A 27,616-nucleotide genomic window follows, 5' to 3' on the forward strand; every position below is an offset into this window, starting at 1 on the left:
TCACACCAATATGCTATATCCCTGCTGCGCACCCACACCCACACCCATCCTGTTTTTAGCCGACTGAAGGAAGACCTCCAGGGCCCACCTTCTACTGCCGTTGGTTGGATGAATGGTTCCATGTTCACTTTCATTCATAAAACATATGGTAAACATTCATTTTTGGTGGACATTTTTTATTGTAGAAATCATTATTTGTAATTGCGGTATTTCTGACAGCGGTAAAGGCAGCATAATACCGCATGAATTACAAAACCTGAGAAAAGTATTCCTTTCTCCTGCAAACAAGGATGTAGTGGAGGCTTACACTCAGATTCTCAACTTTTCTTTGCAGAAGAGGGTTTCTCACCTTTTTAGGGCCGACACGAACCAAAAAAATGTCCTGGGTTATTTGGGTTTCATGATAATTTAAAGCAAAATATTCTATTCTACTCTACTCTTTTCGTTGGTAAAGGGTTGATGTTCTTCTTACTAACGGTGGTAGTTAACACAATTTACTATTGCATAAAAAATTCTCAACACTCATAGGTAAACCATCATCTTGTCATTACAAACCTGAGGACACATATATCACATATATCAAACTATCATTTACACACTGCTTAACACAAACACAACATAAAGCCACATTTCCCTATTTCATCCCTTGAGAACCTAATTAGACTACAACTTTGTAATGATTGCCTAGAAATAGTGAGTAGGACCAACTAACATGAATATTTACTAGCCTTAATGTTAAACACATTTGACCGGAAGATGTTTTTCTTCTCTTTTAGACTATATGCTAAAACTAATACAAACATTAGCTGTGGCATTAGCTGCCAATATACAGTATAACATGCATATTTTCAAAACTTGTGATCAAAGCCAGCCTCTATCCACTGGAACCTCATTGAATAGGGCAAAGATTTCCTTCATGGCCAGCAGAGGGCTAACTGTACCTACTGCCTGTAATCCCCCAGTTTAAATGGAATGGCAACTTAACAGGTGGAGCCAAAAAAATTGTCTCTATGTGGAAAGCTATGTAACATGTATTTAGATATATTCAAATCTGTTGTTAAAAGATGAGTTTGGCCTGAGTTGGAAAATTCACTAACTTTTAACCCAAAGGATAATTCAAAACTATATTTTACTCCAGATATTACAAATATTACAAATGTAAACAAACCTTTTTACAGCCTTGAAATGACCTGTCACATACTGGGATAATAGGTGTTTATGTCAGCATCACCAACAAAGAATGTAAGTAAATATAAGGCAAATACTGCAAGACAACTCTTTATATATTTATTATTATTTATTTATGCCCTTGTAAAATAACTCAAAACATGCACTTTCGTTTTTCATATAAAATATTTTCCGCAAATGGAAACACTGGCACAGTGTGAAGGACTGGCATTAATACATTTCAATTTGAAAATAAGGAAACAAAAGGTACATACTGAATGACATGGAATTCTTCATACTCAACCTGGAAAAACCACAACTCTCAGGCCAGATGTAAAGGTATCTTTTGCCATGTAAAACACACCCTAAAATATAGGATGAATACTTAAACACTAATCAAAAGTATGACTACTTGAACAAAGGGTGAGAATGTCATAGAATTAACTTCAAAACATGTCACCCACTAAAATATTGCCAAGAAAAAACATTTGTTAACAGCTGGACAACAGAACAGAAAGTTTGGATAGTGGTGTTAAACTTTGTCGAACACTGCCATTGACTAATACATTTGAACATCAGACAAAATATTAATAAGAACTACTTATTTGTCTCTCCCCCAAAAGTGACACAGGAGTACTGTAAAATACCAAATGCAAACATTTTGAAAACAAACATAAATGCTTCTCCCTTTTCTCTATGGCTAGAGTATTTCTCCAACATAAAACATAATCAATCCAAATCCTCGCACAGCACCTCTGAAAAAAGTGGCTGATCTTTCATTGGTTTAAGGGTTCTAAACACTTCTTATAAAATATAAGACAATAAACAGTATAAAGTAACCTTGCACATAGCAATTTCACACATGAAGGCAAAGTAAAATAGGACATTTGGATTAACCGTGGAAGATATGTGTGTTAGGCGTTGCTGCTATAAAGTTAACAGCTCAAAACCATCAGCATTTCTTCTGATGTTGTGAGGCTTTGGACAGTAGCTCTCTTTATAAGGACTGACATGCATTTAGCTTGATATGAGGGTTGAAGAAAATAACAATACAATTTTGCATCTTCAGCAACAGCAATATTGTTCAAAGCTTTAACCCCTAGGTGGGGCCCATGAGCGACTGTAGTAATGGTGAATACACATGTATAAAAAATACAATTTATCAAAGTGTTCAACTTGCAGTGTTGCAGTGTCCGTATGAAGCAGCTCTTTGCCTGTTTGGTGAAGTAAGGCACCTTAGATGACAGCACAGAAGCCTCCCATACCCACCTGGGAGCAAAGACAGTGTCATAGCACCAACATCTTACAACAAAAGATATCTAACAAAAGATACAAAAGTTATCCAAATATGAATTATGTTCCTTTATTTCACCTTCTTCTACTGTGGTGTTCAGTGGCAACAAACAGTTATTAAAACAATTGTCCAGCAATGTCATACACTTAAAGGGTTAGGCCAGTCTACATCCATTTTACATTATTTTACAATGGTTTTCTTACCTTTAAAAGTAGCTAGTTAAACAGTAATAGTATATAAATCTTGTGCTGCTGGCTTCTTGCAGCAACTTCACATGTGAATACACTAGAACTGTTAAGAAAATAGTTTGTACTAAATCACCAACTGAAACAAATCATAATGAAATCATTAACATTTTGTGTTTCCCCCAGAATTTTATTATTAGCCAGGTGAAAAAGCCTCTGACAGCATTTAGACAATGTGACACTAAAATTCTCCACTGAAACCCAGGATAAACGTATTAATAATACTGATAAAACATATTTGTGAATACTTATGTTGAATCTAATCAAAATCTTGGAATCAATTCAGGTTATGGCCTTCCCATAGGTAAACTGTGTAGTACTGATCAATTATTCAGTTGAATTATTGATCAATTAAATTCAATTATTCATATTATTCATCAGTCGATTCCAATATATTCCTGATCAACCCTATACATTGATATTAACTGGAAATTGGTCAGGAACTACTTACTGCTGTATATGAATTGTTAAGTTAAGAAAAATGAACTAATATGCTTAATATAATTGGTCCCACACTTTCATAGGGAATATACACTGCTTTCCCTTGGGTCATACTACTATACCAAAAGACCATTTTCCACTTTCTTTGTGTGGGCTAAGGAGCTTACTTTGAGGATTATTACCCAGGGGGATGTTTCAGTTTAAAGAGTTTCGGCAAATAAATTAACTTTTGGGTTCTCCCTTGGCAGAGCTATAGAGGGGAATGGTACAAGGTGGATCCTGACACTAATGTTTTTTCATGGTAAGAGTACTATTGTAAAATCATGTAAAATGGGTGACCTACACCGTGAAGTTTTTAATATATGGACATACAAACTTAAAAGGATAGGCGTGTGTTTGTTTGTGTGTGTGTCTGAGTAGGATATGCATTGTTAAAATAACAAAAAAAAGTCACAATAGGTCACAATCTGTACTTCAGATCCACTCAGAATGCTTTCCCTCTTTGGTGCTACTACTGTTGCTACTGCTCCCTCTGTCTGTGTCCTTGCTGGAGGCGTGTCTGGAGGCCTGCCGGTGCTTATGCTCACGGTGAGGCTTGCTGTGTGTATTGTTGTGGCTCTGCTGCTGGCTGTGTGTACTGTGGCTCTGCTGCTGGCTGTAGGCCTGAGTGTCAGCCTCCGGCTTGTGCTGCGCCTGACGGATCTCCTTATGAAGAGCTCTGCGGGCATCACCCGTCCCTCCTCTGGGCAGGTTGTCATCATTACCGGTGTACTGCTGACGCTCCTCTTGGGCGATATTGACGTGGTTCTGCCGGCACGCCATCTTGGCATTACTGAGGTCAGTGAAGGGTAGTGGTTGGTCATGGTGCCTGTTGGATACCAGAAGAGGCTTGATGGCGATGTTGTACCCCGGTGGAGCTGAAGGTGCATTCCAGGAGAAAGGGTAGCTGCCATAATCCTCTCCGCTCACTCCAGCCTCGTTCAGAGCGTCTGGTCCCCTTGTCAGCCCATACAGCTCCTCCTGAGGCAGCTGCCTGCGGCGGGAGCGCAGGATGTCGAAGATGGTACCCGTGCCCAGGTGGAGCATCTCCCATAAATTGAGTGCCAGGCAGAGCAGCGAGACGGTGTACATGATGAGGAGAAAGATGGTCTTCTCGGTGGGCCGTGACACAAAGCAGTCCACGCTGTGTGGGCAGGGCTGGCCTGAGCAGACGTAGGTGGCAGGCACCGACAGGCCATAGAGGGCATACTGCCCACATAAGAAAGCTACCTCCAGCAAGGAGCGGGTCAAGAGTTGAAGGACATAAATGCGCATCAGCCCGTCCTCCTTGATACGCTGGCGCCCATCATGGCGCACCTTGGCTTTTCCTTTTCCACCGCCAGTGTCTCCTCCTGCTCCTCCACCACCATCACTGTCCACCTCGGCCACTTCATAGATCATCGGGTCTTCCTCCTGGTCATCCTCAGCCTCTTCGATGCCCCTATGCTGCCTTCTCCCTGCGAGGTAGTGCTTCTTGGGTTTCCGCTGGGACAAACCACCCACTCCTCCGCTGTCCAACTGTTCCTCGGCCCGGGCAATTTTGTTAGCAGCGTAGCCCAGGTACATGAGCGAAGGTGTGGCCACCAGAATGATCTGGAAGACCCAGAAGCGGACGTGTGAGAGTGGTGCGAAGGCGTCGTAGCAGACATTCTCACAGCCTGGCTGGCCTGAGTTGCAGACAAACTTGCTCTGCTCATCATAGTAGATGGACTCGCCTCCTACAGCCGTCAGCACAATGCGGAAAACAATTAGGACAGTGAGCCAGATCTTGCCAACAAATGTGGAGTGGTTGTGGATTTCTTCCAGCAGGCGAGTCAGGAAACTCCAACTCATGGTAGTGGCGGGTCAACAGAGCGAGGCAACATACACCTCTGTTTCTCCTCTAGGCTTCTGTGGAGGATTAAAGAGAGCAGAGATGATTAACCCTTGTGCGGCATGCATACAAAACCATATCAATAATATGCACATAAATACTCTCAGAAACCATAAATAGAATAGTATCACTCACATTATCCATTATTAACAGATATATTAAAGCACATATATTTATCAGCTTTTTACAGATATATCAGTAACTTTGCATATTCCACCAAGGCAAAGTAATGGCAATAACAGTGTAGAAAAAGCTCTGAGGTCACATTTTCTGACACCTTACAGTATGTGCATTTTTTAGAAATCTCTTAGTCTCTAAAGAGGGCTATCCCTTTGACCCAACTGTTTTTGGACAACCAAAATTGAGGTACATGCATGATTGTTTACAGTGTTCACAAAAAGTCAGTATCAGGAGATACACTGGAAATCAGCTTTTTTCAACTTTAACAAAAATGATCAACATGAATATTAAATATCATTAAATTTGAGATGCTTACAACACTGCCAGGAACAACAGTGAGCAGTAAAAATGTCCGTTTGGATCTGTAGTCATCAAAATAATATGAAATATGGGTGTCATATTTATTTCTAACAGCTACAACTTTCTCAGAGTGTAGAAATTCATTTCAGCAATTAATTTCACTTCATTTCAAGCCCTATTCTAACCCCAAAGGGTGAGTATTTTGCTAAAATAAAAGACTATAAGCACATGTTGTAAGACAATATAATGAGACAATCACATTTACACACAGCCAAAGAATAACAGAACAGCAGTGAAGATTAAAGTATCAGAGATCTTTTTCAGTTTATGCTGATAGTCTATCTAATTAGGAGTATTAGTGTGTGTGTGTGTGTGTGTGTGTGTGTGTGTGTGTGTGTGTGTGTGTACAATCGACCTCTGCTGCAGCCCCTCTCCTACATATTTATAACTGAAGACTTGGCCAGCTAAATGGACATCCCTCCATGGAAGACACATGCTTACAATTAGTTAGGGCAGGGTGCCAGGCAAGCCACACATTATCGCAATGTAAAAAAAAGACAAAGACCATCCTGCAGTGGACAAGATTTCAGTCAACAGTTACATATATATATAGGCAGGCACACACAAAACTACCAGCATCCATGCATACATGTGTTCTTGTATTCTGTGTAAGAAGATTAGAGATAAATGTCACATTCCCATGCTTCTTTTCCACGCAGCTAACACAGTCGCAGCATAACAAAGGGTCCAGAGTCTGGCTCATAGATTGCCTCATGACAGACAAGGTCCAATTGCACAGTAGCGAATGAGCCAATTCAGTGCTGAGCCTGGGATGCGACCCGATATTTAAGGTGATCAATTCAAATGGCATTATCAATTTAGTGCCCCCAGTTTTCCAGATCCACCAAGAAGCACCCTGCCTTGGCAAATAAACTATTCTCCTTTCCTGTGCTCCTTGAGGCAGCAAGCCCATCCATGGTTTACAGCAACTCTCAATCTCTTTTTTATCCCACTAACAACCTCAATTAGAGTGATTAAAAGTTGATGTGGACTGCTGAACTATGGAATACTCGTCCAGACTGAAAGAAAGTGAAGTGCCCTGGACTAGCTAATAGAGAGAAGCTGCCAATGGAGTAAAGAGGCTCAATTAGTTTAGTTAATCGCTACACATCTTTCCCTTTTGGAATTACTCAAACATAGGAGACCTGCAAAAGTGCAAACAAAAGCAATACATGACCTGAAGTATTGGATGTCAGACGGACAGATTTTATGTTCAATGAGCAAGGAAAAAGCAAGGAAAGCAAGGAAAAGTGCAGATTTGAGACTAACCCAATTAGGAACCTACATTATTTCACAAAAATATAATGACAGGAGCATTTCACTCATCCAGAGAGAGCAGCAAGACCAGCGGGTGAGGTTGGCAAGGTAGATTTGGACTGTGAAGTAGCGATCTTAAATTGTAAAAAGGGGTTGAAGCTCAGCTTGCTGATGCAATGCACTTGAGGCAATCAGTACATCATGAGGTTTGTATTCTGTGCCAAGCAGTGTGATGGGTTCATTAATATGAGAGAGGTGACCATTGGCTGAGAGGAAAGACATTGGATTTGAATGAATTGATTTTGACATGATACATTGGCCTTCCACTTAGGCATGCCCCAGTGCAAAGTCAATATATTAGTTAAAATGGGGGACGGAGAGTCATCCAGCATCAGCAAAATAGCAGACAAGTTCATTTGCAGAAAACGGTTAGAGATCCAAAGCCTTCAAGAAATACGGTACTGAAATCTGACAGACAGTTTGGTCCGTGCAGGGACTGGAAAGAAGACCAGAAAATGATTTGCGTTGCCAAGCTATCACTGTCATTACAGTTCTGCATTATTTTACAGCTGTGGCACTGACAGCTGAGCAGTTTGGGATTTGTTCTGATCAGATTGTGGCTTTCTCACATTTAACTGTTTTGAAAGTGAACCACTAACCATTAATTTAAGTTTTACCTACCTTACCTTTAGGGCAAACCTCAGGCAACCCTTGCTTAGGGCTAGGGAATGCAGTGAAAACTCTACAAGAAATCGAGGCGAGAGAGGACGTCACTGAAGGTCTGCTTAGTAGCGCTGTGCTCTTGCCGCTGGCCATTATTATTGAGTACCAGGAGTGCTGGGCTTTGAGACAAGTCTCTCCATTAGCCTTGATTAACGCACAGAAAAATAGATTCTTTAATTCTCCATGCAGTGTAAGCTACTTATTCTAAATATAATTAATGCACTTGTAAGACTTTCTATCAGCATGAAATGGTGTTCCTTTGCTGTTAATTGGCTTATATTGAATGTTTCTGTATCATATTTGATTTTTTCATCCAACAGGGGAAATAGCACGAGGGTTACTTTCTCTGTTGGATTAATATCTTTAATTTGTTATTTACATTCATTTGAACTTCTCATGTTTATCAATGTCAGTATTTAATTGTCAGATGAAAAACATGTATTCTTCGTCTTAGTAGGAAGGACCAGCCGTAGTGTATTAAGTCTTACCATCCTATATTTCATGTGTACATGCATATTTTTAATGGAATGCATGTTGTTAAGTTGTAAAGTTTATATTTTCATGCTATTAATTGACAATAACTTCAAGAATTTTCCAAGTATGTGACCTAGAGAACTCAAACCAACTCTCATCTCATGAGTGATCTCCTCACTGTGTCATCCTCTGTGGATCCTGAGGATACCAGACATATTTCTGCACACAAACACGGCACTGTGCCAGTGGCCAAGTATGACAACATTTGACAACTTTCAAACCCCTCCATGTTCTCTATCCGTGGGATAGAAGACATGGAAACTGACAGCATATAGGGGTCTGATGAGGAGTGGGACTGACTTCTTCTGCATGGTGTGTTGCATGGTGGGGTTTTCCTTGACCTCTCCATGCTTACTGTAGGAAGCGTGAGGTCTGGACTGACACTTTGTGACAACTCTATTGACTTCTGACACATCTGGAGAGGACAGTTTGTCAAAAAAAAGAGGATGCTGTTATACACTGCTCAGTACACTCATGACTATCATGTTATGTGATTCAGCACAAATTTAGACAATGTGGAAAAAAGTTGAAATGGAGCAAGTGCATTACCATACACAATATTTTTTACAAGACTTTGTGTGAATGACAGCATTTAAGCCAAGTAATAGACTTTCAGAATTTCGTCATTTTGGTTCTTTGAATGAATAGCCTAAATGCCAAAATATATCCTGTTTATTTACTTAGCAATTACCATCTTATTATATATGATTCAGTTAATCTGGTAAAGATAAAATTATCAGCGTACCATCTAATCAAACTGTTGTTGTGAAGGGGCACTGTGATGGAGGACATACTGGATGGAGATGTACTTCAAACCAAATTATAAGGACGTTCTCTCGTCTCCCACAGCCAGTTTTCTGCCTGGGGTGTCTGTGTCATCACTGTAATAGCTGCCAAGGGTAAACTACAAAGGGTAAAATCATATGGGAAAGACTGGAGGAGACTGGACTAGCATTGGTAGAAGGAGCTGGGGTTGCCTCTGGGTTTTATTTCAGTAAGAGTTATAGTCATGTTAACTAGGTTAGCTCTTTCTTAGCTAACACAGTACTAAAACTAAGGAAACCAACATGGAGCAAGGTCTGGCCATGAAAAACTAAACTAATTATAACATATTGGTGTTGGCTACCAATATTAGCACCATCTGGAGCAAGCATGTAGTGGCAAGAAATTGAATAGTGCATAAACTTATCTATTGCAGTGTTACCATCCTGTTTTACTGCTGGCATGCAGGGGCAGGGGAAGTTGTGCATCAGTGAAATATGTCATTCATTAAACACTAGTTGCAATTCTCCCTCATAAAAAGAAATATCAACGGCTATTTGATGGAAAAAAATCTAAACAAAGTTTACTTCTAAGATTACTGCATTTTAAACAACTGTAAGTTTATTTCATACTATTTCAGGTAATTTTGTTTTTTAGCATCTGGTTTCAGATTCAAAATTGTCCTACTTGGGCTGGTACTGGTACAAAATATTGTTATAGTTGCTCATCCCCCAGATCCCCTCACAGTCAAAGCTTTTTGCCATTGAAACAAACACAATATCTATGTAGGATGTAGGAGAGGAGATGAGTTTATGTGCATTGCTTGTACCTCTGTAAACTTTCTGGTATGGAAAAAAACAAAAAATATAATACTTTCCCTGTCTCTTTGCCTCTCTCTCTCTACTTCTCTCTCTTTCCCACACATATACACACACAGAGTAGGCCAACTCTTTGTTTACAAATGAAGATGTCACACACTCCTCTGGTGTATACTGAAAATGTTTCATTTCTCTTTGTTGGCAGTGAAAAGTATAAGCAGTTATTTCTTCAGCCAGATGTAGAATAACCGAAACCACATTCACCCCCCAAATGCAATTCACTGTGGAATTGATCTGAAACGCAACAGAGACAAAGTCCTTTGTCTTTCCTATACATGGGTCTGAAACAATGCATTTCTCCTCAATAACAACAAGTTTATCCTTGATTCCTTTAATAGCTGTGCCCTAAACCTCATGTCTAAACATACCCTTGGCAGTAGTATGCAAAGGAAAGAGTAATGACAACAATGGAATGCTTAACCATAATTGCTATTGTTACTGAATGTCCCCTGATGAGCCGTGCACAGCAGATCATGAATGTGTTTCACCGCTCACGTGCTCCATAGACTAAAAATGTTCCCTTCTTTCCAATAACACCATATGTACAGTATATACAAGCTATAAATCTTTTTTGTGCTAGTGAACGAGTTACATGGCAAAACCTTTGAAAATGAATTGCAAAAGATCAAAAATACATCGCTAAAAACCCTTTTTTCTCTATTCCTGAAAAGTTTGCACAAGATATCGAACAAATTTATAGGGAGGTAAAAACACTCAAAGGTAAATTAAACAGCCACACAAGCATGCATGCACACACGCACACACACACACACACACACACACACACACACACACACACACACTTTGGGTGCTTATAACTGGATCATATGTTAAGAGGGATCATCATAGCATCCTCCACATAGACATGAAGACAGGAGGAGTAATTCAGGGCCATACAAGGTTGGTATTACCCACATTTTCATACTTACCCCTTTTATCTCTTCATGTAGAAGAGAAACATGGCCACCTAGGTACTGGAAGTATTTAGACTACACATTTCACTGAAGGATGGGATGATATTATGTGGTTCCTGACATTTACAGAGCACCACAAATGGTTGTTGTAAATGTAGGCTAGTTGCATTTTTCAAATTTTCTGTAAATGTAGGCTAAATGCTGTTCTGTCATGTCATGTCATCTTGTGATCAAAAGGAGCTTTCTGGTTGTGGTTACGGAGCTACGGTCAAGGGGGAGAGTGAAACATTCTGGGGAAACCACAGAAATGAGTGAATGGTGGGAAATGTGACAACTGCCAACTCAACATGAAGTACATCTCGACAGCAGTAATGGCAATACATAGTAGATTTATGTGTATGTGGGGCTGCAGTAGGCTAGTAGTATATTATGAATGTACAGTAAATAGACAATTATCTGAAATCGTTTCATTTTCAAAACTCTCAGGTCCTTCTGTGACACCTGTATTCTCTTCTTCATATCACTGTGAAATACCCATTCTACCTCCAAATGTATCCAACATTCAGCCATAGACTGTAAAAGCATTCAGCTCTATGGAATATGACAGTCACTGATTTAACTAAAACTATGATTAAATCGGGTAAAGTCATCGTCCATAATGGCACTGTATTTGCACATTAACATATATGGCATTACAGTAATAGCTTCCTTAACATTAGCATTCTCTGCAGGGTAAGCTTGCATTTGCACACATAACATTAGTTAAAAGATAATTTACAATTGTGGAATGTGAACATCAAGCTATTTGACGTGCTGAAAAGTAACTGTATATTTCAACTGCAATCCTCTTTTTTTTTTAAAATGTGTTTTCCCTTCCGTTTATATTTAACACATGATGAGGATGAGCAACATAGTTATGATTAACAGCTGGAACAAAAACTACAATAAGGCTCGCATTAGCCTTAAATATGGCACGGCTACACGCTAACACACTTCTCTGTGCCGTAATTAGCAAGAAAAGGTGGGCTGGGGTAAAGTGCTGCTTTGAGGCATAAGCACCAAGCTAACTGGCTGTGCAGAGGCAGCAGGACACACTAGCAAGAGGGAAGAGAGGAAGAGCACAGAATTAAAACACTGTATGATTCAAAGCAGTTGAGCTTTGAAAGTAGGCTACACTTTCCTCTCTGTCAGCCGTACTTCTCATTTGCGTCCATATTCAAATCTTTTTGTCCTCTCCTGCCCTGGACCACCACACAGCTCACCCTGAAAAACCTCCGTCTGACCTGCAGACATCCATCTGCCCCAAACTAGCTCTGTGAAAGTCTCTCTGACTCACTTATGTAGGCTAAGGAGAAGTCCAAAAGGTTTGGATTTATGGGATAGGCTGTGTTTGCATGTGTGATGTGTGTGTATGTGTGTGAGTTGGGGGGTTTCCTCAGCATAGTGTATAATCCCACAATCTAGGCTCCTGCACTGTCACATGTGAATGAAATGCACTTGACATCCATGTACCAACAGGCGACAGAGAGCAAGACAAACAGAGTTAAGTGAGGAGGAAGCATGCTTGAGGTTGTACTTGGACTGTCACTGTATCAAGTCAATTACGTTTTCACATTGTTGTGCAAAATAAGAAAAAAGGTTTTAGGGCTTCAATCAAAAAAGCCATTCTTTTGATTTTGCTTACAGTTTTGATCTTATGGTGGCCACATTTTTAAGCGGCTCCACCCACACTGGCTGAGGAGGCGTGTGATTTTCATCGAGGTGCCAAACCACGTGAAAGGAAAACAACATATTGCTATTTATCCAATTTTTATATACACATTGTGGATATCGCACACACTCATTTTGTAAATGTACTTCAAATTGTATACTTAATTGGTTACCCGTGGACAGAAAACAGACCTAAGCGGTCCATGCTAGTGAACTTGGATAGAACTAAGTGTCATGAACAACATAGTAATTTTTCATTTTCATTTTTATTCTCCCTTCATAACCTGATCGATTTTGAGCCAGTAGTAAATATTTGGAGCTGAGGGGTACAGGCCATTTATTATATCATTTGTGAATCGAGTTTGGCAGGCTGTCTAATTGTGGTTAAAACACTTCTAGTCATGTTTACCTTCCACTGACATCGGTGTAATGTAGATAAATATGGGTCCATTATGCTCAGAGAGCTGTTCTCTGAGCTCATCATTCTTTGAGCTCATCATTCTTTGAGCTCATCATTCTTTGAGCGTGATTCCCCATAATTTTTTGTTTTGGTCTTGTCCAGTTCAACTACCGTAAGCCTACGCAGTACGCACCTAATAAGTTCAAGTTACATGATTCACTCTCTAATCATGTGTTATCTAATGTAATTTCTATAACCAGATGATAATCAAAGGTCTGAGGCTATACCAGGTTATTCTGTACCTACACTATACATACTATACCATACATACAAGGTTAAATGTCACCCATAATGTACAAAAGAACTAACAATGGATGCACATGATGCCATGTGTAATACAGATTAACATTTTCCTGAAAACGAAACCATTTTCAATCCCGGGTACATAAGCGTTCTCTCTTAGTATTTCTGGGAATCCTGTTAAAAAGAAAATAATATTGCAAAAGTCTCCATTAAAGGCTATATCTCAGCCAGTTCCAGTTCCTAAGCAGTGCATGAGTGCAGCCACGCAGTGACGCAGTGCAGCTTGAGACCTCACATTCAACAAATGGCCTGCTGCACACAGAGACAAATATGCATAAACAAGAAGTGTTAGACATTCCTTAAGTGGCCAAATATTAAAATATAAATGATCACGAAGGCTACTGTACTTTCAGTTTGGATATTTTGCTAATGCAGGTGTGAACCTTGGCATTTTGCTTAATTTGGGACCAGTGGAGGAGTAAATAGGGCAGTGCTCACAGGGCTAGAAGCAATTTAAACAAGACTAGGTGTGCCAAAGGGTGGCTGGGCCATTCTGGTCCGTGCACTCAAGTAGTGACTAAGTATACTATCACTAATGGGTGTTTCACAAGTAGGCCTATATTCAAACAATACATTATATGAGCAGGCCAAGCAATAACACACCACCAGATGAAAACCAATATTTGTGTACTGTCATTAAAATGAAAAAGAATTTATAATTCTACAACATTTCTGTTATTATTTAATGCCTTAAGTTATTTTGGCCACATTTTATTAGCCAAAGAGCTGCTGCCTCCAGAGCCATTTTGGTCAGAAAGCTACTCTTCAGTCCCTGGATGAAAAGAACAAAAATGTACGCCATTATTGCTGCAAGGCAATATTGTTATACAACTATACTTTCTAATTACATATTTGTTTACAACTTCAATACTAGCGGCTAGTGTGTGCTACCATAACTAAAGCAAGCTAGCTAGTTGCTAATATCTATGTTAGTGGTTTTCAGTCCCGGTCCTCGGGACCCAGAGCCCTACTGGTTCTGACCTGTCTCATTAGCAGTCATGCGCCTTCTAAAATTGCACATCTGGCTGTTGTGTAATGTCCTATTTGGCGCCCCAGCAGCACCACTATCACCACCCAAACACAAAAACGGATGGCAAGAGACTGTCTGGGTAAAATCCTTCACATCTCTCATTTTCACCTCATCAGCCAAGCTCATCGCACTGCTGCACAACAGTAATTATCCAAGACTATAATTCAATCTCTTCAAGCACAGATGTCTGTTTGAAGATTATGTAGGACTTACTTACAGTATATTCATTATTACAATTAATGGCCACTGATCCCACTATAGGTTATACACTATATACAATGAAAGCCCAGCACAGACACTTAACCCACTGCACCAGAATTTTTCAAGCCTAATTTGGGTACAGCATATATTATTTCTGTCATTTTTAATGTGCCCAGTCACATGCATGCTAATCTACAGCAAATGAGCACATAATCGATCAGCAAATGTACAATATGCCTTCTGGACTGTGTAAAACATTAGCTGTAACTTTATAGGACAGCAGCCAACAGTGTGTCTCATGCTGCAAAGGGATGAGAGCATGCAGACCCATGTTGGCACAGAGATGAGTTAGGCCCTATGTGTTAAATCTTCTCAACTTAAGCTTGTACTGGTAGCAGGGAACTTGTACTGCAAGTGCACTGGACTTTCTCCTTCCATTCTCTCCATTAAATCACAATATGTAACTTTTGAACACTTTTGTACAGTCAGATTTTTGAAGCTTTGTGTGTTCATTCATTTCCATACCCGCTTAATCCTATTCAGGGTCACGGGGGAAACACCCCTCGACAGTTTGCAAGTCCATCACAAGACACACAGACACATAGACAGACAAACACACTCACATTCACACGTAAGCGCAATTTAGAGTGTCCAATCCACCTGCCTTGCATATCTTTGGACTGTGGGAGGAAACTGGAGGAAACCCACGCAAACATGCAAACTCTAAAACTTTAACACTTTAAATTTCACAGAAAAACGTGCCTTTCCACTTACTACTCATCCTTTCATAGCTATGAAATCTTGTTTTTTTGCAGGGCATTGCTTTTGTTGGGGAATACAGCATGTTGCCACAGAGTTTGGTACACTCTTCTGGACTCAAAGTCAAAAATTGTAGCCGTTCTCCCACAGCTCCGATGCAGAATTCTTTATTGTCATATAACTGTGGTTTGTTCTGTCTGACACTCTGAAACCAAACCATGTCCACACAACAGAGGTGACATAACCTTTCTTGGGGACCTAATTCCTGAAATTCTTTCCTATTTTCAATATCTCAACATTTAATTCTTAAAGGTACAAACACTGTAGGCTTTTCTCTGGCTCCCAAACAAAGATTCACTTTATGGGCAAGGAAGCTGTAATTATGGATGAATGGCTGCCACATTGTTTTTTTAATGAGACTTACACACACACATGCACACAGCACCCACACAAAAACACACATGCATAGTGGAGACAATAGTCATTAAATCTGCTTTACAACCTAAAAACGGGGTCCCCATTCAAAAGTGCATTCCAGAGGGAACATTTATAGACTGACACTTTCTTCCCTTTGATCGTCTTAGTTGTTTCATGGACACACACACACACACAGGATCCCATTAACAGTCGTCTTTAAGAATCTCTCTCCATCCACATCCATTTTTCCAATATTACAAAAGATTCCATTAATGCCTGTCTACTACCATCCCATTTCTTTCCATGTTTTTATATACATTTTTTTATACAAATTCCCTCACCAGCCACAGCTCATCCTCCCACCAACACAAAAGAAACACAGACAGACCCTCATAATTAAGCAAGTGGCCCAAGGACACCGGCGCGTGTGTTTGTAGGTGTCTGTGTTTGTGCGGGCGTGTAAGAGAGGGAAGGAGGCCTCATAATCCACAATGTCTGTGAGGCTTCTCTAATTAAACACTCAAACAGTACAACGCAGCGTTGGTAAAAACCTGGGGAAACACTGGGCTTGCTTTTTTAAGATATTAAAGTAGAGAAGCGTTACAAAAACAATTGCTTACAACACAAGTGATTTTTCACAGAATATGATAGAGTGAAATACACATTTGCAGGTAAAAGGGCTGATGATGGCAAAATTAACTCATTAAATACATGGTGAATGATGCACTTCATCAACTTCTATTACATTTTAAAATCAAGTGTAGTTGCTTTTGAATATTGTTTTGATGCTGTTCATGTTGTTACAGGTATATTCTGCTAAGCAATTTTAATTTAAAAACTAATTAATGTAAAACTTGCTCACTCACTTATACAATCAAGTTTCCAACAGAACTGACACACACACCCAGGCACACACACACTGTTGAAATTAGACTTTTTCATTTTGATATTTATCCTCAAGTAATGGTAGTCTAGTTAACCATCCAGGCATCGGAGAAACAGGAGGAAAAAATTGCAGAAGTTTAGACGCTGGCGCTTTGTTTAGAGCAGCGTAACAGGCAGCCAATCAACAGCCTATATGATACAGAGCCATTGTATTGCTTTGATTTGATTTACTCACAGTCCGAGAGTGTACGGCAGTCAGCAGGGACAAAGTTTGGCAAAGACCAAAGATGTAGGCTAAATTCTGGATCACAGCAGTAATAAGGAAGAGAGTGTTTTTTACTTTGATTATGGCTACAATAAGGTGATTTGTCTGTATTACAACAGTTAGTATAGCATCAGATATCCAGAATTTACATGACATGAGATGACACAAAAGATGTTTTATAATTATTAACATGTTTAATAATATCCTTATCAATGTTTTCCCTGTCATTTTATGCAGCTGTGGTGCTTAGGGGGATAATTCTAGTTTTGTCCCACATCTGTCGCTGTTTGGGTCTAAGTTATGTTTCAAGTTGAGGTTGTAGTGCTAAAAGTGTTTTTTAATCATAATACAATCATTACTTCTAAAACATTCGGACTACACCTATTTTAGTTTTAGATGATTTTATTGTAAGACTAAATTACAATGCTAATTGTAATTTCACATTTTCCCTAGCGCACCACTGCTAAATGAATACAGAGGAAACTGCATCTGAATAGGCAGTGGGATACAAAATCAACCCCACAGACGCTTTTTTACATCAAATTGCTAAATGAAGCCCATTCAATCTCTGCAGAACCTGCCTAGTCTCAATATATGCAGTAACTACAACTCCGGAGGACAGGTTGTTTGTGATTAGTGGATAGAGCAGCAGTACAATGCACCTTCCCAGATGTCTCCAGACCAGACCAGCAGCCTCCTGCTTCAGCGGCAGTAAAAGAACTATTTGAGGCTTGTAAGTTAAAAGAGCACCCAGCCACGGGACATGCCTGTCTAAGAAGGCCTCAAGCTGTGAATGTAACGGTTTGTGGTTTCTTTCAAAGCAGTGAATATTCAAATCCTTAAATGACCATCAAGGTGTATATCCTAATTAAAATCCGTTAACATTTTTTGTTTTTAATTTCATTAATCTGAACTGAATATGTAATTCAGTCATGGTATTCAAATATTTTATTTGGATTAAATAAATTGAATTTGTATTGCACAATGAGCCAACTTAACGGATGAACATGGAAAAGCAGCAGAAAAGCAGCAAAAAAACAAACAGTCCCTTTAGGCAGATGCGTCCAAATGTCACAAATTGATTAATTTATTTGGTATTTAGCCATTTATTTGGCTGTACCAATTAGGTACTGGTTCCTGATTGGCCAGAACCTAAACATCAATAAGCCTGGACAAAAGGCCTTGCTATTGGTTCTTAACTCCTCAGGTGTTTCCTTTACAGCCCAGCGTAATTACGCTTTCTAGGACGCCGCTGGCAAAGACATAGCAATTAACATTATCTGTTTACCTACTACTGCGTTTCAATCATGCCGGAGAAGTTAAAACATTTGAAAGTATGGGACAATTTTACTATAGCAGATGGAACTGTTAATTAATAACACTTAAGATTCTGCATGTTTCATTACTGTATCTAGTCTTGAAGACATGGAGCCCACAGGATATTTTAGGGCCACTTTGTGAGCCATCTAGTCAAAGACGTCAAACCACATACAGCATAAATAAGCAGTGAGTGAATGTATAACACTTGATCTAAACACAAGCATCTAGAGTCTAGAGAGCCAGTTTGTGTACTTGCAAAGACAAGTACATGACACCTTGGTCTGTACTGACGAGCTGAAATGTCTTGGCTTGTGGCTTGACACTTTACTATATTTCCCTTAGTGAGAAAAAAGGAAAAACAGGTACTGGGGCACCAGTTGCCAAGATTGTTTTATAAAATGTAAACATCTAATATCCACTTTTCACAGGTAGATCTCTACATAAATGTAGGGTTACTATAAAAATGTGTTTGTAATTTGCATTGACACCTCGCAATGATAGGAAGTACTGCCCAGACAATACTACATAATTAGGAAAGTACATTTTCTAAAGACAATGTGTTCTTCCTGAAAATGTATAGCAACACTGGAGAGGTTGCTTTGTGAGTATCTTGCATATTTGTAAGTCAGTATATTTGATAAAATGTAGTGTACCACTCATTTCATTTCTCATTTAACCTTTGTTCATGCAGGTTTTGCTGAACATGCACCTTTTACCACACAGTCCTCCATAGTCATCCAGTTATACACGACTGGAAACTGCTCAGTACAACTACAGGAGCAGCTGGAGGATAAGAGCCTTGTTCAAGGGAATCTCAGCTGCAGTTATTGAGGGAAGGGAGAACATTACTCCTACACTTTCACAAATCTTTTTACAAATCTATGGTGTTTGGCATAATTGAAGTAAACAGTCATTACCTGTTTCTGTTTTATCCTCCTTGTCCTCCTTGTTTGCCCGGACCAGAAGTCAAAATGATTTCAAACCCCATGCGCCTGCAAAATCAAACACAGGTGAGGACACCGTAAAATACATGTTCAAACTCCCCCCGTTTTTTTAAACTGACAGGAGAACTGTTAATGGAGTTCAATAGTGGGGTTAAATGGAATTTATCTATATCTAATTATTTTCTTTCATACAACCAGTGTTGTGACTTCTGATTTTGCTCTACTCACACACAACTGATATATGGAAATGTTTTCATGTTTTTAAATCATAGAGCGTTAAGTTCATAACTTTGTCTGACCTCTGGTTTAAAATTTTAACTGCATTCTTTAAAAAAAATGAAATATCGTGATATTAATTATTATTGTGTTAATTAAATAAATTCAACCATAACTGTAATATGAAATGCACACACACACACACAATTTGATTTGGCCTATAATTTCAAGTTAATGACTTCACATCCACTTTCCATGTTTACTTCCTGCCAGTAAACACAGAAACAGTTTTTTCTAAGTCAAGGGTTCCCAAGCTTTTTCATATCAAGGACCCCCACATAGATAGCATGTTAGACCACAGACCCCCATTTGTTAAGCTTTTGTCCTAAGGAATCCCATCTAAGAAGACTTTTGTTGTTGTTGGATATGACTGAGTACAGAATAATGTAATAATGTTTATGTGAGGAGATAACACCAGTGGGGAGTGAACCCTGTGATCCAAACAGTCATTCTTACACAGTAGGCTAACTTCCAGTGAGTGAAATGAACACTTAAATGAAACAAATCAATAATTGAAATGAAATCCTCATTTTGCTGGGGATCCCCTGAAGCCCTCACAACGACCCCTGAAGCCCTCACAACGACCCCTGACGGCCCCCAGACCCCACTTTGGGAGCTAACGTTACTGGTCTAGGTAACTAGGAACAAAACAAATGGTTGTCATGATGAAGTTGCCTTGCTAGACAGGCGGGTTTTTTTCTTTATCTTAACTGGAATATGTCGAATAATCATTTCACACCGCTATTCAAACATTTTTTCGAGAGTTAGCTAACTAGTTAAACACATGTTAGCAAATTTAAAAGATTGTAAAACTGAATAGACTTTGCTTGTTACCTTACTAGCTAGCTACCTAATTAAGTTAGCTTGTAACTAACTAATCAGTTTTGAGAGAGCACGTTGACGTTAGCATAAACGACACTTTGTTAGCTAGCAAAAGTTGACTTACTTGACAATGAAATAAAGACAGCAACATCACTTATTATTTCTGGTATTTATCTTTTTTCCCCCATAAACCTCTGGTCAGTCTTCGTTTAACAAGTTTTCACTAGTGAATCTAACGAATACCACAGCATCCTCACCTTGTCAGACGCACATCTGGCGCCGCTCGTCACGGTCTGAAAGCGGTTCAGCACCTCACAAAACAACCGGCAAGATACTTCAGTCCAGGGAGGGAAATCTTCATCGCCTACACAGCTAAATAAATTCCTCGCTTTAACATTGCTGGCGAATGGTTCGCTCAAAAAAAACAAAAATATCCACAAAGTTTCAAAATGTAGATGTCACCAAGTGTCAAACTGACGTATTGTCCTGCAGGAGAGTGGAGAGGAAGACCGTGAACTGAGCAAGGCAAGTGAGCTGGTGCGATGCAGGAGGCGTGTGTGTGTGTTTGTGTGTGTGTGTGTGTGTGTGTGTGTGTGTGTGTGTGTGTGTGTGTGTGTGTGTGTGTGTGTGAGTGTGCGCGCGAAATTCTAGCATTGCATAGTCTTATAAATAAAGAGCACTTGTGTTACTACCATTGCCAGGATTAATTGGCTCACATCTCTCTTTGGTAAAAAAAATAAATAATAATTAATAAGGTAATGACCTGCTATGGATGTAGTGGAGGGTAAAACCACCAAAAGTCAGTTTACTCAACATTTTATTTGCAAAATGGAGTTTCTAAACACCCATATAACCCATATGCCCATCTTTTTTAGGCTAACACAAATCTCTACGATTTAAATTCCTATACATCATCATTAGTGTCAAACTAATTTAAGTTTTATGACGATATAGTCTTTTAAGGAAAAAAGCTTTTATGAAAGTATGGGTTCACATTGTTTGCCTCGTGATTATCATTATAGTTTTCCCACAGTTGTTAACCACTACATCACTGCCTGCTGCATCCTCTGTATCTGCAGTTACATGCCATTGAAGTCTTAATTGTGTTTGAAATACCAGCTCTACCTCTATGTACAGCCAATCTATTGTTCTCTGAGGTTAAGACTTAGTGCCCTCATTTATTCACCCCTCTGATTACTTTTTACCACTGGCATGTTGAAGATTATCTACTTAAGGAATGAAGCCTGTCTTGTTCACACTCCCTTTATCAGCTCCGGACAGGGCGGATGCACAGGTGCTGCTTTATCAACAAAGCACAGGACAGATCATGGTAAGATAGCTTACAGTGCTGTACAGTGAGTCAAAAACACGTCTAGAGCTAGAGCTGTTTGACGGAAGAAGCTGCTAATCTGTTGCAGTTCCTTCTGGTTCAAGCCGCAGAAAATACCAGATAAAGTTGATTGTCACAGATCACTGAGTCTGAACTTTATGAAAAGGGAGCAGACAAGAGTTCGCATACAGCTGATGTATTTATCCACGCTGTTCTATTTAGACTGAGGCTGAGACTGCACAGACACTAACAGTTTTCTTTTCACCTTCCTTCCAGATACAGATCCTGGATCTGTAACAAAGCTTGTTTCGGCAGGAGCTTTGTGCCTTCTGCCATCATGGTCCTCCACAAACTGCATCAATAATATCATTTTCTACTATTGACAAAATTGTCTTTGTATATCTTTATTGTCAAACTCTATTAAACTCTGATTCTCCATTATTTTTTATCTATCTATCTATCTATCTATCTATCTATCTATCTATCTATCTATCTATCTATCTATCTATCTAATATATGTTTGGTGGTGTTATATTTTAGTTGTGTATTGTATTTTAACTTGTATTTGTGGTCGAGATTGTGATCAAATATTTAAAAATCAACCAAAACTACACGTGGCTTTTTTTTTTTCCATTTAAATTTTTCAGTTCAGAATTAACTTAATTCCATTCTGTGTGCACTTCAACGACTACAAAGATTGTATCTGTTCAAAATCTGTGACTGATGACGTGCTAGGACTCTTGCTTGTTTTATCTCCACTGTTCCTCTCAAGGACGTTAGACCGGCTTCAATTCAGACAGCAGAGCCCACTGTCTCCTTTCTGTCTCTATCTCCCACACTGTAGCAGGTGCAAATCGACTGCTTCTTCCAAGGAGGGGCGTCTCTGAAAGCTATTACCTTCACTCTTAGCCGGCATTGTATTTTTTGCCTATCAGCAGAAGAATCAAACACAGAGGAGGGGAAACACTTAGACCCTAATCAGCCTGATAGCGTTTTGGCATAGGAAGCCCATGTTCTACTACAGAGTGACCTCTTACAAGGCCCAAATCCCTTAAGTGAGTTATGTTTCACCTCGGAAGGAGTAATTGAATGGAGAAAAATCGATGAGGTTATCCATAAAACCAATCATCGGATAGCACTGGCAATTTAAAGCGTCTCAACAGTTTGGGACTCCTCTGTTATTGGCGAGGGAAGGGTCACATCAGTTGGGACTGGTGGTATTTGGATATTGGCAGGGACTCACAGCAGGATGACAGAGAGAGATGGGAGGCTGTCATTGATGACTTTGAAATCCTCAAAGACTATTTGTCATCATTCTTCACAGATTGATGTCAATTAGGTTTTCCCTCCCATTCACTTACCTCCTGAGGTCACTGACAATTGGATTGGGCAACAAGTTATCTTTCACCCATTTAACCATAATAGACACAGAATGTACTCTCTCCCCTAACAATATCAGCCCTAATATGACCTGAATTGAAAGATCAATTCTGGTAATATCATCTGGAGCCGTGAGTTGCATTTTCTCTCTGATAGGAATCCAGACTTAACAGAAAGGTTTTCAAAGCAGACATGCATGAGGGGTGTTGGGAAAAGGAGGGGGAGAAGGGTAGCGAAAGAAAGAAAGAAAGGAGTGAGTGAGTGAGTGAGTGAGTGAGTGAGTGTTTTGTACAGTCAGCTTTTTGCTGGTGACATTATCATTAGGGGCCTGGACTGACAACAGAAAATATAATGGTAGACAAAAACAGTGACACAGAATCACCCGAGGGACCGAGTGACACAATAAATACAGAGAGAAGGAATGAGACGGAGAGAGAAAGAGAGAGAGAGAAAAAAGATAGAGATGTGAGATTAGATGCAATGATAGAGTAGGGGGATTGACTATATCTGATATGACAGAAGGCATTGTGCAAGAGACGGGTAGAGAGGAAGAAGGTAATAGGGACGAGCTGGAGGAGGGGTTAAATGACAAAATGGGCTGAATTCCTTACAGTACTAACTGAGAAAGCTGAATCGGCAAATTGCTCGGCTGACTTCAGCAGCATTTCAGACTCACTACTGCGTGAGCGGAGTGACACGGGGCACGCACCGACACCAAACGTCATCTCCATCGCCAACAGCCTTGAGCCTCCGCTGTCATGTTCTGTGAGAGTTGTTTCATCAATTCACATCAGCATTACTGTAACAGAGGGAACCCGACTTGTGTCACGGTCACTGGGTTTTCTCACTAACCCAGTCTAACAGAATTCCCCGACTGCTGGTAAACTGTACGAATCAAGAAAAATCCTTAAGTCTTCTTGACCACCAGTCATTTTTCAGTTCAGCATATACTGTACTGTACAGCACAGTCCAAAACATAAAGATGTGATAAAGATGAATTGACTTGGCGCCATCTTCAGGTCAAGAGATTTTTGTGCACAGTAGGTCTACAGATGGGTAGATAGATAGATAGATAGATAGATAGATAGATAGATAGATAGATAGATAGATAGATAGATAGATAGATGTTTGTGAGTGCAGTATTTTGTCAAGCAAAATAATGAATGTTGCAGTGAAATAATACAAGCCTAAATATGGCACATATTTTTCATATTTAGTCATAGGCCTGTAGAGATTATTTTCTGGCGTATTTGCTCCAAAATCTGGCCCCTTTTCTTTAATGTTCATTAATTCATTATAATTTCAGTATAATGATGATTTTGTTGAGGACTGTTCCTCTTCAAGGAGAACATTCATTCAGTCTTATATTTTCTATTATGCTGTCTGCACACCAACTGCTAAAGAATTTTGGAAAAATGTCAAAACTTAATATCTGAGCCTCAAGGCCAGAAAAAGTATTTTGCTAAATTCTTCTTTGAGTTTGGTCAATTTGTGCACATATCAGTACAGCCTGAATGAGCCTCAACTTTCTCTAATAGTCTTGATGAAAATGTAAGTTTGGCCTGTAGTTTCTGGGATTCAAGGGATCTAGTATCTGTTTTAAAGTGTGGCTGGACCATTGCATGCTTAAAACTGAACAGGAAGATTCCAGATAGTAGATACAATACACCTATTTCACTTCATGTAAGATACAGTATCAGCCTACACCCACTTCTCTGTCTGTATGCGTCCACCTTCAGCCACTCTCCTAGGCCTTTGGGTGCCATGGTGGTGGCACAGGTTTGCTCATCTCATATTAGTGTAAATTTCTTGTTCCTCCTCTCTCACATGTGTCTGTTTCCTCATTTGAATTCCATGTTGTCACTGTAACTCACTCTACCCCCATTGATATTGTTGTCCTTTATTGCCCCCTACAGTAGGTCCACTTGATGACTTCTTAGAAGAACTCGGCAACAATTCTCTGCACATTTCCTAAAGATGGGACACCCTTTAGACGACTTCAACCTCCCCAAATTAAATTCTATCATTTCTTTCCTTTCCTCTTTTCACCCTCTCTGCACCCCTATTACGGTAGGAGTGCAGAGAGGGTTGGACTTGGTCTTCTCTAGAGCTCTTCTCTTCATGACTAACCTCTCTGTAACCCCTCTTCATAGTTCTAACCACCAGCTTATTTCCTTCCCCTCTCCCCCCCTCTAAATTAGTCTCTTATCCCACCATCGCAGCTTGGTGTAACCTGCCGTCCCGCCGTCCTTCCTTCCTCTCCGCCTCTGTCCACTCCTCGCTCCCTACCCCTGACTCCTTCCTGTCTCTCTCCACCTCCACATTTCTCTCCTCCACTCTCCTCTAGACCCGCCCTTGTGTCTCCACTTGCCCCTTGACTGTCTGAAGCGAACTGAAACTGAGGCAGCTGGGAGAGAGCGGCACATGGCTTGTTGGATGATTTCTCCCACTTTCAGTCTTTCCTCTCCTCTCTTTGCTTCTGTCTCTGCTGCTACATCAACCTTATACTTGTCACCTACTCATCATCCGAGGCTCCTTCTCCCAGCTACCCTCTAGCCCTCCTCCTAAGTTACTCACGCACTTATCTTCTGTTCTCCATGACACTGGCTTGATATTTCTCTATCTTCACTCCCCAGTCAGAAATTCAGAACGTCTTGACCTCATCCCCTGCTCCCTCCTCCAGACCATGATTGCTGATCTGCTTCCCTTCCTGACCACCATGATTGACTCATCTCTGACATTTGGCTGCACACCGTCTGCCTTCACTCTTCTTTTCAAGAAATGTACCTTCGATCGATCTGCCATCAAAATCTACAGGCCAGTATCACTCCTTCCTTTTCTCTCCAAAACTATTGAACATGCTGCCTTTAACCACCTCTGTCACAGAATAGCCTGTTTACCCAAACCAGTCTGGCCTAAAAATGTTCCATTCTGCTGAGACTGCACTCCTAGCTGTCTCTGAAATACTCCACTCTGCTAGAGCTACTTCTCTGTCTTCTTTCCTCATCCTCCCAGATCGATCCTCTGTATAACTGTAACCACCAGATGCTCCTTGCCATTCTTAATGAGCTGGGGATCCGTCGGTCCGCTCTCTCACGGTTTGTTCTTTGTTCCCACCTGTTGGACCGCTCTCATCAGGTAGCCTGGAAAAATACTCTGTGTTCACCTTTTCCACTGGAGTCCCTCAGAGCTCAGACCTGGGCCAACTCATCTAAATTAGATCATTGGCTTGATCTTCATATCTCACAACTTCTCCTACCATTGCAATGCCAGTACTGTGCTTTTCTTTTCTTTCCTCTGACACTCAGGTTGAGGTGCACCTCGTTTTGCCTCCAGCTGGATCTCACCACCTTAATCTTTTCCCCAGGCATCACTATTGGCGAGAACACGCTGACTCCTTCCCAGAACACCAAGTATCTTGGTGTGACTCTACACAACCAACTGATAAGGTAAGATGAGCTCAGTTGATCCCTAAGGGGAAATTGGGGAGGAGTAGAATAGGAGCATGACTATGACACACACAACAGAAACAGATTAATCAGGTAATGGCTTTATATTCCTGTTACAATGATGTATTACACACATGATCTCATTTTTGATTAAAGACACATACACTCAAGATACAGCAGAACACACAAAAATGCCCAAAAAAAAAAAAAAAAAATGTAGCACATTAGCCCAGCATAGAGTCCTGATAACACATTATTGTACTTGGTTGTTGTGAGGCCATAATATTATTTAAAAATGTTCATCATAAAACACTTTAGTTTGGTAATCTGGGGGCATTTACCACAGCTAAAACAGACCAGGAAGTGCTGCTGAAAACATGTTAAGTGTTCCTTCTCTTCACCATCCTGTCAAGTACACAGCGCTAATTATTGCACAAAACTCCATGTAAGTCTTACAGATACACAGGCAATTCAAGTAAAAGTAAGGGCCCTTGTTACATTTTGACAATTCTAGCACCATAAAGCCTAAAGCTCTCCGAACCTTAGTCTCCTAGTCACAAAACATGAATTTATCAGCTATTGATCTCAGACACTATGGCATGGGGTCGAATTCCAGCTGCCTTGATTACACATCTCATAAACATATATATATATATTTTTCATCACAAATGAATATTTTGTTCTTAGAGCAGCAAATTTGAAAGTGCAAATAAACATATTTTTATTAATACCTATTGCTATGTTTGCTTGTTAACACTTTCTTCTCTCCCTGAGAAACTACAAATTAAACACTGGTAAAAGGAAATTTCCAGTATTTGTACAACGTTATGTTGTTCGCTATGGCTAGAAGTATGTAATCAATTAATCAACAACCTTGATATTAATTCGTTTTCCCTTAAATGCCTTCATTAACAGCACTTAGCACATATACCTTATGGTTAGCTGTAATGGACTGAGGAAAGTTATTTTAAATGGATGTGTATTGTTATAAATATTTAAAATACTAAATTATTCCAAACCTCATACTAACATTGACCTAAAATTACTAGACTGGATGAATATCACTGAGTGTTTACATGCACACAGTATTCTGGTTGCTAGCAAAAACAGTATTCTGCTAAAGGCCATTAGCAGAGTATGCCAAATATTAACATGGAAACTGAACTTACACAGGCTGCAAGTCAACAGATGTATACATGCCTGATGGTTTGTATCGGTATATCCCAAGTGTCTGGTTTCCCAAAATCAGGATAGGAACTTCACTAACCCAGGTTATTGTAAACACAAACCAGGACAAACCAGGATGGGACATTTACACGCCACAACTCCAAAACAGAATACTCTACATTTATCCTGAATATTAACAGAATATCGGTGTGCTCATAAACGTACATCAGT

The 27,616-nt window shown here is 39.9% G+C and overlaps 1 protein-coding gene across 1 annotated transcript; it reads right to left on the minus strand.

Annotated features, from left to right (window-relative positions):
* Positions 1–3,270: 3,270 nt before the first annotated feature.
* On the minus strand, positions 3,271–20,435 carry LOC139927989 (gap junction gamma-1 protein-like). Its single transcript, XM_071920323.2, has 3 exons — positions 20,317–20,435; positions 18,935–19,009; positions 3,271–5,076 (listed from the first exon to the last, which is right to left on the minus strand). Exon 3 carries the CDS (start codon positions 5,017–5,019, stop codon positions 3,622–3,624), a length of 1,398 nt encoding a protein of 465 aa, XP_071776424.2. The 5' UTR covers positions 5,020–5,076; positions 18,935–19,009; positions 20,317–20,435; the 3' UTR covers positions 3,271–3,621.
* Between the last annotated feature and the right edge of the window lie 7,181 nt (positions 20,436–27,616).

This window comes from Centroberyx gerrardi, chromosome 20 (assembly GCF_048128805.1).
Source record: "Centroberyx gerrardi isolate f3 chromosome 20, fCenGer3.hap1.cur.20231027, whole genome shotgun sequence".
Classification (NCBI taxonomy): Eukaryota; Metazoa; Chordata; class Actinopteri; order Beryciformes; family Berycidae; genus Centroberyx; species Centroberyx gerrardi.